Genomic DNA, 16,061 nt, shown 5'->3' with positions numbered 1-16,061 from the left:
GGGCATGGCAAATGCCGTTTGGGGTGATAAACAGAAGTTAAGATAAATTCTCTCTCTGAACAACCTACAGCTATAAATAGTGCTGTGCCAAAAATGTCTCCCATATTTTTTTTTTACCATTCTCATTCAGTTTTGATAGAAGAGAAATTGCTTTTGAAAAGAAATTCAGTGGTGAAGAAATTTGGGAGAAATTCTCATGGATTGGGTTTGGGTTTCTTGGGCATACTTAGGAGGTTGCTGAGGAGTGAGCACAAGTGTCCTGTTTTTCATTGTACAATCATTTCTCACGTTGCCTGTAGCCTCCGCAGCTCCCTACACTTCAATTAAAGCCCAGTTTAAGGCACCATGAGATAATTTCTCCCACGGGGCTTTTTTCAGATCAGGGCATGCAGGCAGCTTGGGAGGCTAGCTGTGATTAGGTAAGCTCAAAAACACTACAAAGAGTTATAAAACATCCTGAACGAGGCAGAAGAATGAAAGCCTCCTTCATGGGGGGAGAAAAGTTTAAGGAAATTGGAAGACAGGTTTTGACAGAGCACTAATTCCACCCCATCCTTGGAGCTAGACACAACACTGCCCCAACTGCATCTCAGTGAATGCAAACTCGGGGCCAACCCACTGAGAAAGCCGATGTTATTGCAGCATGAAACCCCCCCCCCAAATCCTTAACAAAAAAGAAAGAAGCCACAAGCCCTGCATAGGGATGTCAGATAATTTCTCCACGAATCTCGGGGAGGCCGAATGCCAGTGCATTCGGCCCCCCGAAATTGGTGGAGAAACGGTCTGCCCCCCCTGCCCCCCCGGGACGGGACTTACCTTGTTCAAATGTCCCTGGTGGCGGCGGCGGCGGTTCGGCAGCAGTTCGGCGGCGGTTCGGCGGCCGGTCTTCCGACCGGCTGCCACCACCGCCATTTCCAAGTAAAAAAACAACAACAAACATGATAGGCTACGTAAAGCTATTTGCGTTCCCCTTATTTTCGCTGTAGTCTACATAGATGTTTACGTAGACTAGACGTGCCAAAATAAGGAACGCAAATGGCGGCGCCCATGGGTGCTGCCATTTGCGTATGCGCTTTTTTCCCCCCCAAAGTCAGCCGTGATAGGCTACATAGACATTTACGTAGCCTATCACAGCTGACTGCAGGGATGAAAATGGCGGCGGCTACGGCCGCCGCCATTTGCGTCCCGGCAGGAGAGGAGGTTTCGCAGCTGGAGGGACGGGGCGCCTCCCCCCCGGCCAGAATTTCGGGGGGAGGGACGGAGCGCCTCCCCCCTACCACGAAGCAAGCTTCGGGATCAGGTAAGGGACTTTCGTCCATCCCTACCTGCCAATGAGGAGCCCTACCTTGGAGAAACTGTTGAGAATTTCTCCTACCCCTGGGGAAATTCAGTGAAATTGTCTCCCAAATTTCTCTAGCCACAAGTAAGGTGGAGAATTTAAAGAGGCCATTTGTGCACAGCTCTAGGTATAAACTACCTTCTAGTCAACAGCTGACACAACAGAAAAAAGAAGATAGTGATCAAGGTAACATGTACCTAAGATGACATTCCCACTAGGCATCATCTGCCAACTGGCAACACATCTATCTTTGAGGACTTTTCAGCCATCTATTTGTATCCATGACCATTTTTAGATTGACAGTAGAACAGCCTGGAGGCTTCTTCCACTGAATCACTGCTGACAACTACTAAAGTTGGGTGCCACATATAACAGGAGTGATAATTCAAGATATGATAACAAACTGTGACAGCTACAGTCAGCAGTTGCACAATAAGCAACCATCAAGCATTATACCTGAGGAGTCATGAGAACTGAGTTGGAAAATAAACAGCCACTTCATTCTCAGATGTCATAAAGCCTGAATATGGGAAAATATATGCGACAAACTCCTCCAGAGTCTACTTTGTTGGATATGGGAGTGATCTACTAAAGTTAGTCAACAATGACAAGAGATTGGGCCACTAGTGTGAATGAGATTGTAGCAAGCTAAGTCATGACTGAATCACTAAACTAAATGGTGCTAAATTCTGTATCAGGCCTCTCCTGAATGAAGGGCTGGATGTGCCTAATCTAGTCTGATCTCGGAAGCTAAGCAGGGTCAGCCCTGGTTAGGACTTGGATGAGACACTGCCTGGGAATCAGGCTTCCTGCATTGAGCAGGGGGTCGGACCCGATGGTCTTGTAGGCCCCTTCCAACCCTATGATTCTATGTCTATGTCGAAATATGAATATGTAGAAATTGTGTCACTACTTTCCATGTGCTGTATGAAGCTTTATACTGAAACATACAGCTTACCTTTACAAACATTCAATATACTACTGTAGTTTTATACTGAAAAATATTGCTTACCTTTACAAAATGACTTTGGGTTCGGTCCAGACCTAGTCATCCTTAGAGTAGACCCACTGAAATCAATGAGACAAGGTAGACCTGACTAACAAGCCCTATTGATTTCAATTGGTCTTCTCTAAGGATTATGAAGTCTGGATTCAACCTATTCAACCTGTACGCAGAACACATCGTGTGACGTGCTGGGCTTGATGAAGCCAAGGCTGGAGTTAAAATCGCTGGGAGAAACATTAACAATCTCAGATATGCAGATGATACCACTTTGATGACTGAAAGCAAGGAGGAGCTGAGGAACCTTATGACGAAGGTGAAAGAAGAAAGTGCAAAAGCTGGGTTGCAGTTAAACCTCAAAAAAACAAAGATTATGGCAACCAGCTTGACTGATAACTGGCAAATAGAGGGAGAAAACGTGGAGGCAGTGACAGACTGTCTTTCTAGGCTCAAAGATTACTGCAGACGCTGACTGCAGCCAGGAAATCAGAAGACGTTTACTTCTTGGGAGGACACCAATGACAAATCTTGATAAAGTAGTTAAGAGCAGAGACATCACACTGACAACAAAGGTCCACATAGTTAAAGCAATGGTATTTCCTGTAGTAACCTATGGCTGTGAGAGCTGGACCATAAGGAAGGCTGAGCGAAGGAAGATAGATGCTTTTGAACTGTGGTGCTGGAGGAAAATTCTGAGCCTTGGACTGCAAGAAGATCAAACTAGTCCATACTCCAGGAAATAAAGCCAGACTGCTCACTTGATGGAATGATATTAAAGGCAAAACTGAAGTACTTTGGCCATATAATGAGAAGACAGGATACCCTGGAGAAGATGCTGATGCTAGGGAAAGTGGAAGGCAAAAGGAAGAGGGGCCGACCAAGGGCAAGATGGATGGATGATATTCTGGAGGTGACGGACTCGACCTTGGGGGAGCTGGGGGTGGTGACGGCCGACAGGAAGCTCTGGTGTGGGCTGGTCCATGAAGTCACGAAGAGTCGGAAGCGACTGACTGAATAAACAACAACAATTGTTTTTAACTTGAAGTGCTTATTTAATGGAACCATCCTTTATAATGTACTGAATTTTAACGTTGGTTCTTTGGAATTAATTAAGCTTTAAAAACCATGTTGAAAATATTTTAATTGCTTCTTTAGATGTATATCAAGTTGCATTCTTTGCTCAGCAGCAGACATATTAAATTACTTCAGATAAGCAAATGCTGATGAAGTAGCATCAGCTATTTTCCAAACTAATATGCATAACCGAACATGGTTATCCTTTGGATTGCAGGCTTCTCCAAATTTTGCAAGGCATTTACAAATGCATATATTAGGAAAAATTGTGTACAAAATAGGAAAAATTGTATACAAAAATAGATGACAATTTCCATGTGAGTTTTTTCTAGAGCGGTGCTCAAATGACCTCTCAAAATTCTCCAGCCTATTTGTGGGCAGAGAAATTCAGGGGAGAAATTCACCAACAGTTTCTCACAGGTAGGGGTCACTATTGGCAGGGGTTGTAACAGGTCCTTTCTTTTTTCCTAAGGGCTTTTGGTTTATTGCACTGTTTCTGTAGATGGCAACATCAGCATCAATTGTGCTGAGGCTTCCACTTTTTTGAGGTAGGATTTTGAATGTCTTTTTGTGGTATTTTCAGCGAACTAAAATGGACAGGCATGGGCGAATTTAATTCAGGTGACCATCATATCTACTATTGTGGGCAAGAATCCCTTAGAAGAAATGGAGTAGCACTCATAGTCAACAAAAGGGTGGGAAAAGCAGTACTGGGGTACAATCTTAAAAATGATAGAATGATCTCAGTACGAATCCAAGGCAAACCATTCAACATCACAGTAATTCAAGTCTATGCCCCAACCACTGAGGCCAAAGAAGCTGAGGTTGATCGGTTCTATGAAGACCTAAAACACCTTCTAGAACTAACACCAAAAAAAGATGTCCTCTTCACCATAGGGGATTGGAATGCTAAAGTAGGAAGTCAAGAAATCACCAGGATAACAGGCAGGCATGGCCTTGGTGTACAAAATGAAGCAGGACAAAAGCTAATAGAGTTTTGCCAAGAGAACATGCTGATCATAGCAAACACTCCTTTCCAACAGCACAAGAGGCGACTCTACACATGGACGTCACCAGATGGTCAATATCGAAATCAGATTGATTATGTCCTTTGCAGTCAAAGATGGAGAAGCTCCATACAGTCAGTAAAAACAAGACCTGGAGCTGACTGTGGCTCAGATCATGAGCTGCTTCTTGCAAAATTTCGGCTTAAATTGAAGAACGTCGGGAAAACCACTAAACCGTTCAGGTATGACCTAAATCATATCCCTGATGAATATACAGTGGAGGTGAGGAATAAATTTCAGGGATTAGACCTGATAGACAGAGTGCCTGAGGAACTATGGACGGAGGTCCGTAACATTGTTCAGGAGGCAGCAACGAAATCAATCCCAAAGAAAAAGAAATGCAAGAAAGCAAAGTGGCTGTCTGATGAGGCTTTACAAGTAGCTGAGGAAAGAAGGGAAGTGAAAAGCAAGGGAGAAAGGGGAAGATATACCCAACTGAATGCAGAGTTCCAGAGAATAGCAAGGAGAGACAAGAAGGCCTTCTTAAATGAACAATGCAAAGAAATCGAGGAAAACAACAGAATGGGAAAGACTAGAGATCTCTTCAAGAAAATTGGAGATCCCAAGGGAACGTTTTGTGCAAAGACGGGCATGATAAAGGACAAAGAAGGCCGGGACCTAACAGAAGCAGATGAGATTAAGAAGAGGTGGCAAGAATACACAGAAGAACTATACAGGAAAGATCTGAATGTCCCTGATAGCCATGATAGTGCGGTCACTGAACTTGAGCCGGACATCCTCGAGAGTGAAGTCAAGTGGGCCTTAGGAAGCATTAGTAACAACAAAGCTAGCGGAGATGACAGTATTCCAGCCGAACTATTTAAAATCCTAAAAGATGATGCTGTTAAAGTGCTGCATTCAATATGCCAACAAATCTGGAACACTCAACAGTGGCCACAAGACTGGAAAAGGTCAGTTTACATTCCAATTCCAAAGAAGGGCAACGCCAAAGAGTGTTCAAACTACCGCACAATTGCGCTCATTTCACATGCCAGCAAGGTGATGCTCAAAATCCTACAAGCTAGGTTTCAGCAGTATGCGAACCGAGAACTACCGGAAGTACAAGCTGGGTTTAGAAGAGGCAGAGGAACTAGAGATCAAATCGCCAACATTCGCTGCATCATTGAGAAAGCAAGAGAATTCCAGAAAAACGTCTATTTCTGCTTCATTGACTACGATAAGCCTTTGATTGTGTGGATCACAACAAACTGTGGCAAATTCTTAAAGTGATGGGAGTACCAGACCACCTTACCTGTCTCCTGAGAAACCTGTATGAGGGTCAAGGGTCAAGAAGCAACAGTAAGAACCAGACATGGAACAACCGAGTGGTTCAAAATTGGGAAAGGAGTACGACAAGGCTGCATATTGTCACCCTGCTTATTTAACTTATATGCAGAGTACATCATGAGAAATGCCGGGTTGGATGAATCAGAGGTCGGAATTAAGATTGCTGGGAGAATTATCAACAACCTCCGATATGCAGACGATACCACCCTAATGGCAGAAAACGAAGAGGATCTCAAGAGCCTCTTGTTGAGGGTGAAAGAGGAGAGTGCAAAAGCTGGTTTGAAACTCAACATTAAAAAAACGAAGATCATGGCATCTGGCCCCATCACTTCCTGGCATATAGAAGGGGAAGAAATGGAAGCAGTGACAGATTTTACTTTCTTGGGCTCCAAGATCACCGCAGACGGTGACTGTAGTCATGAAATTAAAAGACGCTTGCTCCTTGGGAGGAAAGCTATGGCCAACCTAGACAGCATAGTAAGAAGCAGAGACATCACCTTGCCGACAAAGGTCCGTCTAATCAAAGCTATGTTTTTCCCAGTAGTAATGTACGGCTGTGAGAGCTGGACTAGAAGGAAGGCTGAGCGCCGAAGAATTGATGCTTTCGAACTGTGGTGCTGGAGAAGACTCTTACGAGTCCCCTGGACTGCAAGGAGGTCAAATCAGTCCATCCTAAAGGAAATCAACCCTGAGTGCTCATTGGAAGGACAGATAATGAAGCTGAAGCTCCAATATTTTGGCCACCTAATGCGAAGAGAAAACTCCCTGGAAAAGACCCTGATGCTGGGAAAGACTGAAGGCCAAAGGAGAAGGGGACGGCAGAGGATGAGATGGCTAGATAGCATCACCGATGCAATGAATATGAACTTGAGCACGCTCCGGGAGAGAGCGCAGGACAGGAAGGCCTGGCATGCTATTGTCCATGGGGTCACGAAGAGTCGGACACGACTGAACGACTGAACAACAACAACAATGACTGCGAGGCGCCCAAGGGTGATGTGTGCGTGTTTTCTCTCTCTATTACACATTTTTCCATTGCTCTGCAGCCTTCCAGGCACCTGCACTTTCTGAACTGAAAAACCCCATGGAAGGAATTTTCTCATGATGTCTCCCTCGTGATGGCTTTAACTGAAGTGTGGGAAGGCGAGGAGGCTACAGGCTGCCAGAGAGATTACTGTACAATGCTAGAAAGGACACTCATGCACACTCTTCAGTCACCTTACAAGGTAAGCACAAGAACCCAACCCATTAGAATTTCTCCAAAATTTCTCCTCTTTTGAATTACTTTTCAAAAGCAATGTCTTTTCTATCAAATTGAATGAGAGTGGTCGAAAAAAATGTGGGAGAAATTTTCGGCACAGCACTAGTCTTTTCCAGATTGATGCAGAATTTGGACACAACAAATTTGTGGCTGAATACATGCGAAACTGACATGGGCAGGTATAGACTGATTCATCCATCCCTAGACGGGATCAGGTGCCACATAGTCACAAGAACAGCTGACAAAAGCCATGTGTGTTGGTCCTTAGGTGGGGAAAAGGCAATAAGCATATAATTACTTCTCCTATTTCTAAGCAGTTTCTCACTCTGCATTGAAGATGTATTAGTAGGTTCAAGCATGCTCATATACCATCATTACAGAGAACTGGAAACTCAGGGAGAGTCCTCCACCTATGTAACTCCTCTCAGCTGCTTCCCACCTCCCTGCTCCCACCTAACATGCAAGTTTGGGAACATGTGAGAAAAGGAATAGGGGAATTGGTTGGCAAGAGCACTGGGGAATGGGGAGAGAGAGAGAGAGAGAGACAGAGAGAGAGAGAGAGAGAGAGAGAGAGAAGAGGAGCACCTGCAAGTTGGGTCTTCAGAGATTTCTTCTAAAAAGCTCAAACTTTTTCTGAGAATTCTCAGACAGAGAGCCATTTTTAATAGAGGTGGGCAAGGTTTTGTCTGTCACTCTGAATGAAGAACTAATCTTGGGTTCACAAAATTGGAAACCAAACCAATCCATTTTCTTTTGAGTGTTGAATGCAAAGATTAAAAATGTGAAGCCCACCCTAGCTTATAGGTTCAGGATGCATGACAGCATGAAATAAAGAGACCAATGTAATCCTGTTGAGATGGACATGCATGCACGTGGGAGAGGGGATCCCTGTGCACACCTCAGAATCTCCTGCAACAGCACATAGTATCCTGGGGGATACTCTCAGTTCATGTGGAGATCCTGCCATGCTGGAAGAAGTAAATTGTCCCAGACTGTTTCCAATATGTAGGATAGCCCTTGAATGATGCAACTCCAGGCACATGTCTATTTTGTCTACATGGTTGACTGGCTTCTGCTCACAACTGGCACAGAGAAACAGAAGGAAGGGGAACAATGGGAATAACAAAACAAACCCATTTGAACTTTAAACCATGCAGACAGAAATGTTGCTGTTATGATCTTTACAGATGAAGTTATTGGAATTATAATGAAAAAGAGAAAGAGGCATCAAGGCTGAGAGATAACATGTGCCAAAAGTCCAGAGCTGAGGCCGTTGTGGCAAACAGTAATTTATTGCAAAGAAAATGGTCTCATCTGAGTTTCTAAAACTGGCTGAAAAAGAAAAATGCTTCAAAAATAGTGCTTTATTTAACTAAACTATGTTTTAGAAATGAGAGAAATAATAAAAAACTGTTCTTCCATTTTCTAAACACAGATGCATGTACACAGAGAGAGAGAGAGAGAGAGAGAGAGAGATAGTGCTTTGGGCTATAGATGCATCATACGCTCTTTATCCACTACGGTATTTCAGGAACACTCAAGGAAATAACATGGAATATCAGTGCACATTTTTTTGTTGTGGAAGAACTGGCAACCCTATGCAATGAGTGATACTTTCTGAGAATGCTCATTTTAATAAGGAATGCACTCACTCTCATCGGTCTTAGGGATCATTTCTGGCCTATGGAAATGAGAAACATTACAAGGATATGCCCTGAAGCAAAAACATAAAATAAAATCAATAACATTCAAGTTGTCTTCATCACAAAATTTATTTTAATTGCCCTGCAATTTGTTATTATTTAGAAGGCTGATTAGTCAAGTGTTTTGATGTTCGCATAAGATGTGTTATGACTCCTAATGTTTTGGTTCATGGTTATTATGATTTAGAAGCAAATGAGAAGGCTGGATTAATTCAAACAATTGCTCATGATACATGCTGTGCCTTATTATCTCATTGAGCTCCCCTCTATATCCTTGTACAACTGTAAGCATGTTTCACAATGGAAACTTTCTGAGATTGGGCAATCTCTTTTGATTGTAAGGAGATAGGAAGCTCCCTTACGCTAAGTAAGAGCAGTGGTCCATCTAGCTTGCTCTGTATTCTCTAAACCAGGGGTAGGCAACCTGTTGCCCTCCGGATGTTTTGGACTACAACTCCCAGCATTCCTGGGGATTATGAGAGTTTATTTATTTTATTTATTAAATTTATTAATCGCTAATCTGGCTGGTCACCTAGCCACAGTTGTAGTCAAAAACATCTAGAAGACCCGAGGTTGCCTGCATCTGCTCTACAATGACTGCTTTCCAGGGCTTCAGACAGAGGTCTTTACCAGCCTTACCTAGATACTCCTGATATTGGACCTAGGACCTTCTGCAGGCAAAACATGTCCACTGAGCTGTGGCAGTTCCCATTAAAGTATTTCCATTACTTGCATATTGCCTTTACAATGTGGCAATGGATGATAACGGGGGTTATTGCATTCTACAATAATAAATATATATGGGTGATCCCAAGGTATGATAACAGTTCCATTCTGCATTAAATTGGAAGGTAAATATGTCTTTGCACATTGTTTCAGATCACAACTTTGACTTATATATAAAACAGCCAGAAGGAAAAGAACAGAAAACAGAGTGATTTTTCGTAACTGTAGAAAAATATATGCAGAAGAGCAAAGATGTGCATTCTTTCTCTTTCTGCATAAAAACAGAATAAGCCCATATAAGTAAATTGAACTGGAAGACCATCTCCTTGTTCTATTACTTTAGTCCATTCAGGCTACTTAATTGGGATGAAGCATGCAGATCTTCATAAATTAAATTGCCACAATTTTTAAACAATTCAAGTAGGGATGGGGGAGAATTTCTCCCCGAAACTTCGGGGGGCCGAGTGCCAACGTGTTCGGCCCCCCAAAGTAGTTTCAGGGAGAAATTCTCCGCCCCCCCGCCCCCCCCGGACGGGACTTACCTCCCGGCGGCGGGTCCCGGCGGCGGTTCGTCAGGTCTTCGACAGGGGCAGAGGCGGCAGCCGGTCTTTTGACCGGCTGCCGCCGCCGCCATTCCAATAAAAGTAAAAAAAAAAAAAACACCCCCGTGATAGGCTACGTGACGATTAACATAGCCTATCACGGCTAGATTTGCAAAGTCAGCCGTGATAGGCTACGTAAATCGTCTTGTAGCCTATCACGGGTGACTTTAAAAAAAAAAAAAGCGCGTATGGCTAATGGCGGCCCCCATAGGGAGCCGCCATTCACGTTCCTTATTTGGTCGCTGTAGTCTACGTAAAGATTACGTAGACTATGGCAAAAATAAGGGCAACGCTATTTGCAAGGTGGGATATAAAGTGGGATATATATACAGCAAGACTGATACTCCAATACTTGAAGGATAAAAGCTCACTGCCTATAATGCAATGTATTGAAGACCTAACAACATTAGCAACATTTGAAAGAGTGGTATATAGGTGTCACTTGCGAATGGAGTTATATTTGGATATCTGGTCTGCTTTTACTGAAGTTTATGTGTCTTTTTTCCTTTTTTATCTCCCTATAATGTTGTAACATTTGAAACTGAGGACTTCAGAGTATGTGGTTATATTTTAATTTTTTTTGGTTTTATGTTTTTATTTGTTTTGTTGATTTTGTTGAATAAACACAATTATATATATATATATATATATATATATATATATATATATATATATCTGTATAGGTTGGAACATACGAGTGCTTACAGTTTAATTGGCTTTGTGCGACTAACAGTCCTTGGAGGACAGACATTGTGAGCAGAGATGGGGAAATAAAGAGACTGACACAAGTTCTTGGGTTCAAACTGGGCCACATTTATTGATAAATCTTTAAAGGGGAAAACCCAGGATGGGCAACTGAACTGGGCCAGCCACTAGCTGATCCTGACATGGGCAAAAACATTCAAAGCCTGTGGAGTGGTGTGTCATTTCACCACCCCACAGTACTACCCCTTTTGGAGGAGGTAGGCCTTCCCCTGTTACCCCCGCCTGGGCCAGAAAACACTGGGTGGGCGAGGTGAGTTGGCCTCACAGGTAACCCTTATCCCCCTGATGGGCCGCGAAACCCAGAGTGGGAGGCCTCAGGCATCACCTGTCACCATAACTGTGCCTCTGAATGCTCACCATCCCTATTCTCATCCCACTGCCCATCCTAGCAGCACCTAAATGCAACCGATAACCTAAACCAAAATAAACCAGATATGCCTAAGGACTCACCAACCCCATTTACAGTGTGAAGTAGGCAAAAAGATGCACAGCCCAGGCCAATAAGACTGTGAGCCAAAAATTCCTACTTGGTCCCTAAAAGGGCAACCAGACAGATCCCACACTGCATAAGGGAGGGCGGGGGGAGCCACGCATCGAAGAGGTGTTGGGGAGCAGCGTGGGAGCTTAAGGCGCCTCTCCACCCCATCCCACCCCAGGTGGGACCACCACGGTCCACCAATCAGGACCGCAGATGTCTCCTCACCCCACCCACACGCAATGGCCTACCCTGAGGCCAGGCAAGCCAAACTCAGGGTGTGGCACTTCTGTGGCAGGGAGGTGACTTCTTCCTGACATGATAGTGGTAGTAGTTAAAGTGTTGCTGAACACTGCCGAACCACCAGAATCTCCTAAATCCATTCCAGAGGCATCTAGGAAACTGGGCGGGGTTGAACTGTTGGGCAGCACAGAAGCCACCTTAGATCTTACAAGCAGCATGCCATCCCAAGGGACTGCACAAAGACAGCAGTTCTTATATTTTACAAGAATTGTTGTTGTTGTAATATTTATGTCCCACCTTTTTCTTATACTTCTTATATTTTATATTCCTTATATTTTACAAGAATTGTTGGCACTTTGCGGCCCACAGAAAGCGTAAATACTTACGTAGCCTATCATGGCAGCCTGGCCGGACGCAAATGGCGGCTGCTACGGCAGCCGCCATTTGAATCTGCAGCAGCCGGCCAAGAGACCAGCTTCCGCCGCCAGAGCCTCTGTTGGAGCTGCTGCCGGAACATCCGCCCCAGGTAAGCTTCGTCCCGGGGGGGATTCCGCGGGGGGGCGGGGGATGGGAGGCTGTTCCACCAAGGGTTTCGGGGGGCCAAATGCCAGTGCATTTGGCCTCACTGAAATCCGTGGCGGAATTCTCCGCCATCCCTACCATTAGCTCTTCCTAGAGCCACCCTGCAAACTAGCTGAAACTAGCATTTTCAGAATGGGACAGGTCAGCGAGGCTCCCTTCTGCCAGCTACGCTGGCTTCTTCTGTTCTGGAAATGCCAGTTTCAGCTAGTTTCCAGCTGCTCTAGGTTGCTCCTGCTAGTGCTAGAACAGGTTTGGATACTGCCCCAACAGTGTAACAAAATTACAAATGATTTTTTTGAAGTAGCTGGGAGGAGGGAAGTAAGATGACTGCTTGGGTAGAAATCCAAATACATCAATAAATAAGAAATTTGATGAAAGTAACTTACTTTTGGATGGCACAGGTAAATTGGAGCGGACCACCTGTAATGAGTCTGCTTGCACACGAAGTAAATAGTTTTTCACAGTTTCATAATCCAGAGATTTTTTGATGGAGATAACACCTGTTCTATTATTAACGGCAAACACACCTGGAATGCAGCAATAGTAGCAGCAGTAGTAATAATAGTAATAGTAATAATAATAATACTTTCTGAAAACACTAATGGATAGGATGTTTCAGTCAAAATCTTAAGCTCCCTGCATAAAACGATAGGCTTTGAATCCTAAGATCTTTCTCTCTGCCCGGCACTAAACAGCAGTCTTCACTTTCTACGGCTGAATCTACACATAGCAGTTAAATTGTTATCATACTGTTGTCATAACTATTGATATTTGTCTTGTAACACACACTTTCACACCAGTGGGACTCTGCTTTTAACCTCTACTGAGTAGAGGAGCAGGCACAGGCTAGTCTAGAACAATCACAAAGCTAGACACAAAAAGGGAAAAGAGGCTATGGAAGGACAAGACTCTCCAGTGGTGGTGACCGGCAAGGTGTGTGCAATGTTTGTTTTCTTGCCTGAGAACAACATGGCCTACACCTGCAACAAGTGCAAGTTGATCACGCTGCTGGAGGAAAAAGTGGACTGGAGAGGCAACTGTCAACCCGCTGGGGAATAAGAGAACATGAAGAGTTCTTGGACAGAATGGGGGAACTACAGCAGCAAAGGGCAGACCAGAAGCTTGAAGAGCAACAGCAAGATGCGGCAGTGGGAAATGCTGAGGTGAAGAAAAATGGAATAGAGGATACTCCTTGGAAAAGGGTGACAGTTAGGAGAAGAAGAACTAGATGCCACTCTGCACCAGTGGAAGCAGTGGAGCTGTGGAACCGATTCCAGGTACTTGCAGATGAGACTGGAGGACAGCCTGCAGAGGAAGAATCACAGGGGAACCTGCATGAGAGTGAGCAAGAGGCTAAAGGTCAGTCAAACAGAGGCGATGAAACCCAGGCCTACAAGAAGAAGAAGAGAAGAGTGGTAGTAGTGGGAGACTCCTTGCTGCGTGGGGTCGAGACCCAAGTATGTCACGAAGACCCATGGACTCGCCAGGTATGTTGTCTCCCGGGAGGACAGATTAGAGACGTGACTGAAAGGTTGCCTGCACTCATAAAGCCCACTGACAGGTATCCCTTTCTTCTCATCCATGTGGGAACAAATGATACCGCCAAGCGGAGCTACGAAGAGATCACGTCAGACTTCGAAGCTTTGGGAAGGAAACTCAAGAACTTTGGGGCCCAGATAGTTTTCTCATCATTCCTTCCAGTAGTTAGAAGAGGGATAGAAAGGGAACGAAAAATACTCCGGGTGAATGACTGGCTACGAAGGTGGTGCCGACGAGAGAGATTTGGATTCTGGGACCATGGGCTATACTTCCTGGAAGATGGGCTGTTGGCTAGGGATGGGTTGCACCTCACAAAGGATGGGAAGAATGTGTTTGGCCACAGCATTAAGAACTTCATCAGGAGGGCTTTAAACTGAATACTACGGGGAAGGGAGATGTAATGTTGGGGGTAACAATGGACATAGGCGCATGCACTGCAATGGAGAGAACAGCTCTGATAGCGCCCAATAATAGTCTTCAGACACATGTAGGAAGAAAGCCAGATTATGAAGCACATGGTCTTCGATGTCTATATACTAATGCCCAGAGTATGGGAAACAAACAGAACGAACTTGAACTCTTAATACAAGAGGGAAATTATGACCTGATAGGTATAACTGAGACTTGGTGGGATGACTCTCATGACTGGAATACAGCAATTGAAGGATATAACTTGTTCAAAAAGAACAGGAGGAATAGAAAGGGAGGTGGGGTTGCACTGTATGTGAAAAATACATATCTCTGCACAGAAATACAGGAGGAGGAGCTTGGTAGCCCCATCGAGAGCATCTGGGTTGAAATAAATGGAGCAAAGAATAAAAGGAACCTGGTGGTCGGAGTCTACTACCGGCCACCCAATCAAGGAGAAGACAAGGATGAAACTTTTGAAAAGCAAATAGCCAATGTTTTAAGGAAGCATGATGTAGTAGTAATGGGGGACTTCAATTTCCCCGATATTTGTTGGGAGACAAATTCTGCAAAACATGGCCCCTCCAGGAAATTCCTGACTTGTGTGTCAGATAACTTCCTCCTACAGAAAGTAGAGGAAGGAACTAGAGGATCAGCTATCCTTGACTTGATCCTAAGCAACAGAGATGACTTAGTGGATAAAGTAGCAGTTACAGGAACTCTGGGGGAAAGCGACCATGTTGTACTTGAGTTCTTGGTTCTAAGGGAAGCAAAAGCCGAGTGTAGTCAAACGCGTACCCTGGATTTTAGGAAAGCTGATTTTCATAAACTCAGAACAATGATCAGTAAGGTCCCATGGCAAGCGATGCTAGCGAGAAAAGGAGTCCAAGATGGGTGGGAGCTTTTAAAAAAGGAAATTCTCAAGGCACAATCACAAGCAATTCCAACAAGAAGAAAAGGTGGAAGACAACAGAAGAAGCCAATGTGGCTTCACAAAAAGCTTAGGGATGACCTGAAAACAAAAAAGGACACATATAGGAGGTGGAAAGAAGGCCAAGTAACAAAGGAAGAGTACAGGCAGATAGCACAGAATTGCAGGGATGGCGTCAGGAAGGCTAAAGCTGAGAATGAGCTGAGGTTAGCAAGGGATGTTAAAAACAACAAAAAGGCTTTCTTCAGCTACGTGCATAGTAAAAGGCAGAGGAAAGAAATGGTGGTTCAGCTATTAAATAAGGATGGCAAAACGATAACAGATGCCAAAGAAAAGGCAGAGGTGCTCAATTCCTACTTTGGCTCAGTCTTCTCCCAAAAGAGGGTCTATGACCCCCCTGGCAAAGGCGAAGTACAGGCTGAAGGGGCAGGATTGCAGCTTGAGATCGACAGGCATATGGTCAAGGAACACCTCATTACTTTGAATGAGTTCAAATCTCCAGGGCCAGATGAACTGCATCCTAGAGTCATAAAGGAACTGGCAGAAGAACTCTCAGAACCGCTGTCTATTCTCTTTGAGAAATCATGGAGGACGGGGGAAGTGCCAGATGACTGGAGGAGGGCTAATGTTGTCCCTATCTTCAAAAAGGGTAAAAAGGAGGAACCTGGGAACTACAGACCAGTCAGTCTGACATCAATCCCTGGGAAAATTCTGGAGCAGATCATAAAGCAATCCATCTGGAAGCACCTTCACAACAATGCCATGATTACTCGAAGCCAACATGGATTTGTCAAAAACAAGTCCTGCCAGACAAATCTGATCTCATTTTTTGATCAAGTAACCTCCCTTGTAGACCGTGGGAATGCTGTAGACATCATATACCTCGACTTCAGCAAAGCTTTCGACAAAGTGCCCCATGATATCCTGAGGAGCAAACTAGCTCAAAGTGGGCTAGATGAAACAACAATCCGGTGGATCCACAGTTGGCTACAGAATCGGACTCAAAGAGTGCTTATCAATGGGACCTTCTCAAACTGGGGAGAGGTAATGAGTGGG

General features: G+C 44.4%; 1 protein-coding gene across 3 annotated transcripts in view; it reads right to left on the bottom strand.

Moving 5' to 3' along the window:
* The window catches only part of PCDH15 (protocadherin related 15), a 1,185,684-nt gene that overhangs the window by 109,721 nt on the left and 1,059,902 nt on the right, over positions 1–16,061 (bottom strand). For all 3 annotated transcript variants that reach the window (XM_084845696.1, XM_084845694.1, XM_084845693.1), the window contains one exon: positions 12,514–12,654. In XM_084845696.1, coding sequence (XP_084701822.1) covers positions 12,514–12,654 — 141 coding nt within the window. The remainder of the gene's footprint in view (positions 1–12,513; positions 12,655–16,061) is intronic.

This window comes from Heloderma suspectum, chromosome 3 (genome assembly GCF_057233095.1).
Source record: "Heloderma suspectum isolate Gila_16-S chromosome 3, 16-S_ref, whole genome shotgun sequence".
NCBI classification, from domain to species: domain Eukaryota; kingdom Metazoa; phylum Chordata; class Lepidosauria; order Squamata; family Helodermatidae; genus Heloderma; species Heloderma suspectum.
Note: the sequence above shows the minus strand (reverse complement) of the source record. Positions and strands in the feature narration are given on the sequence as shown.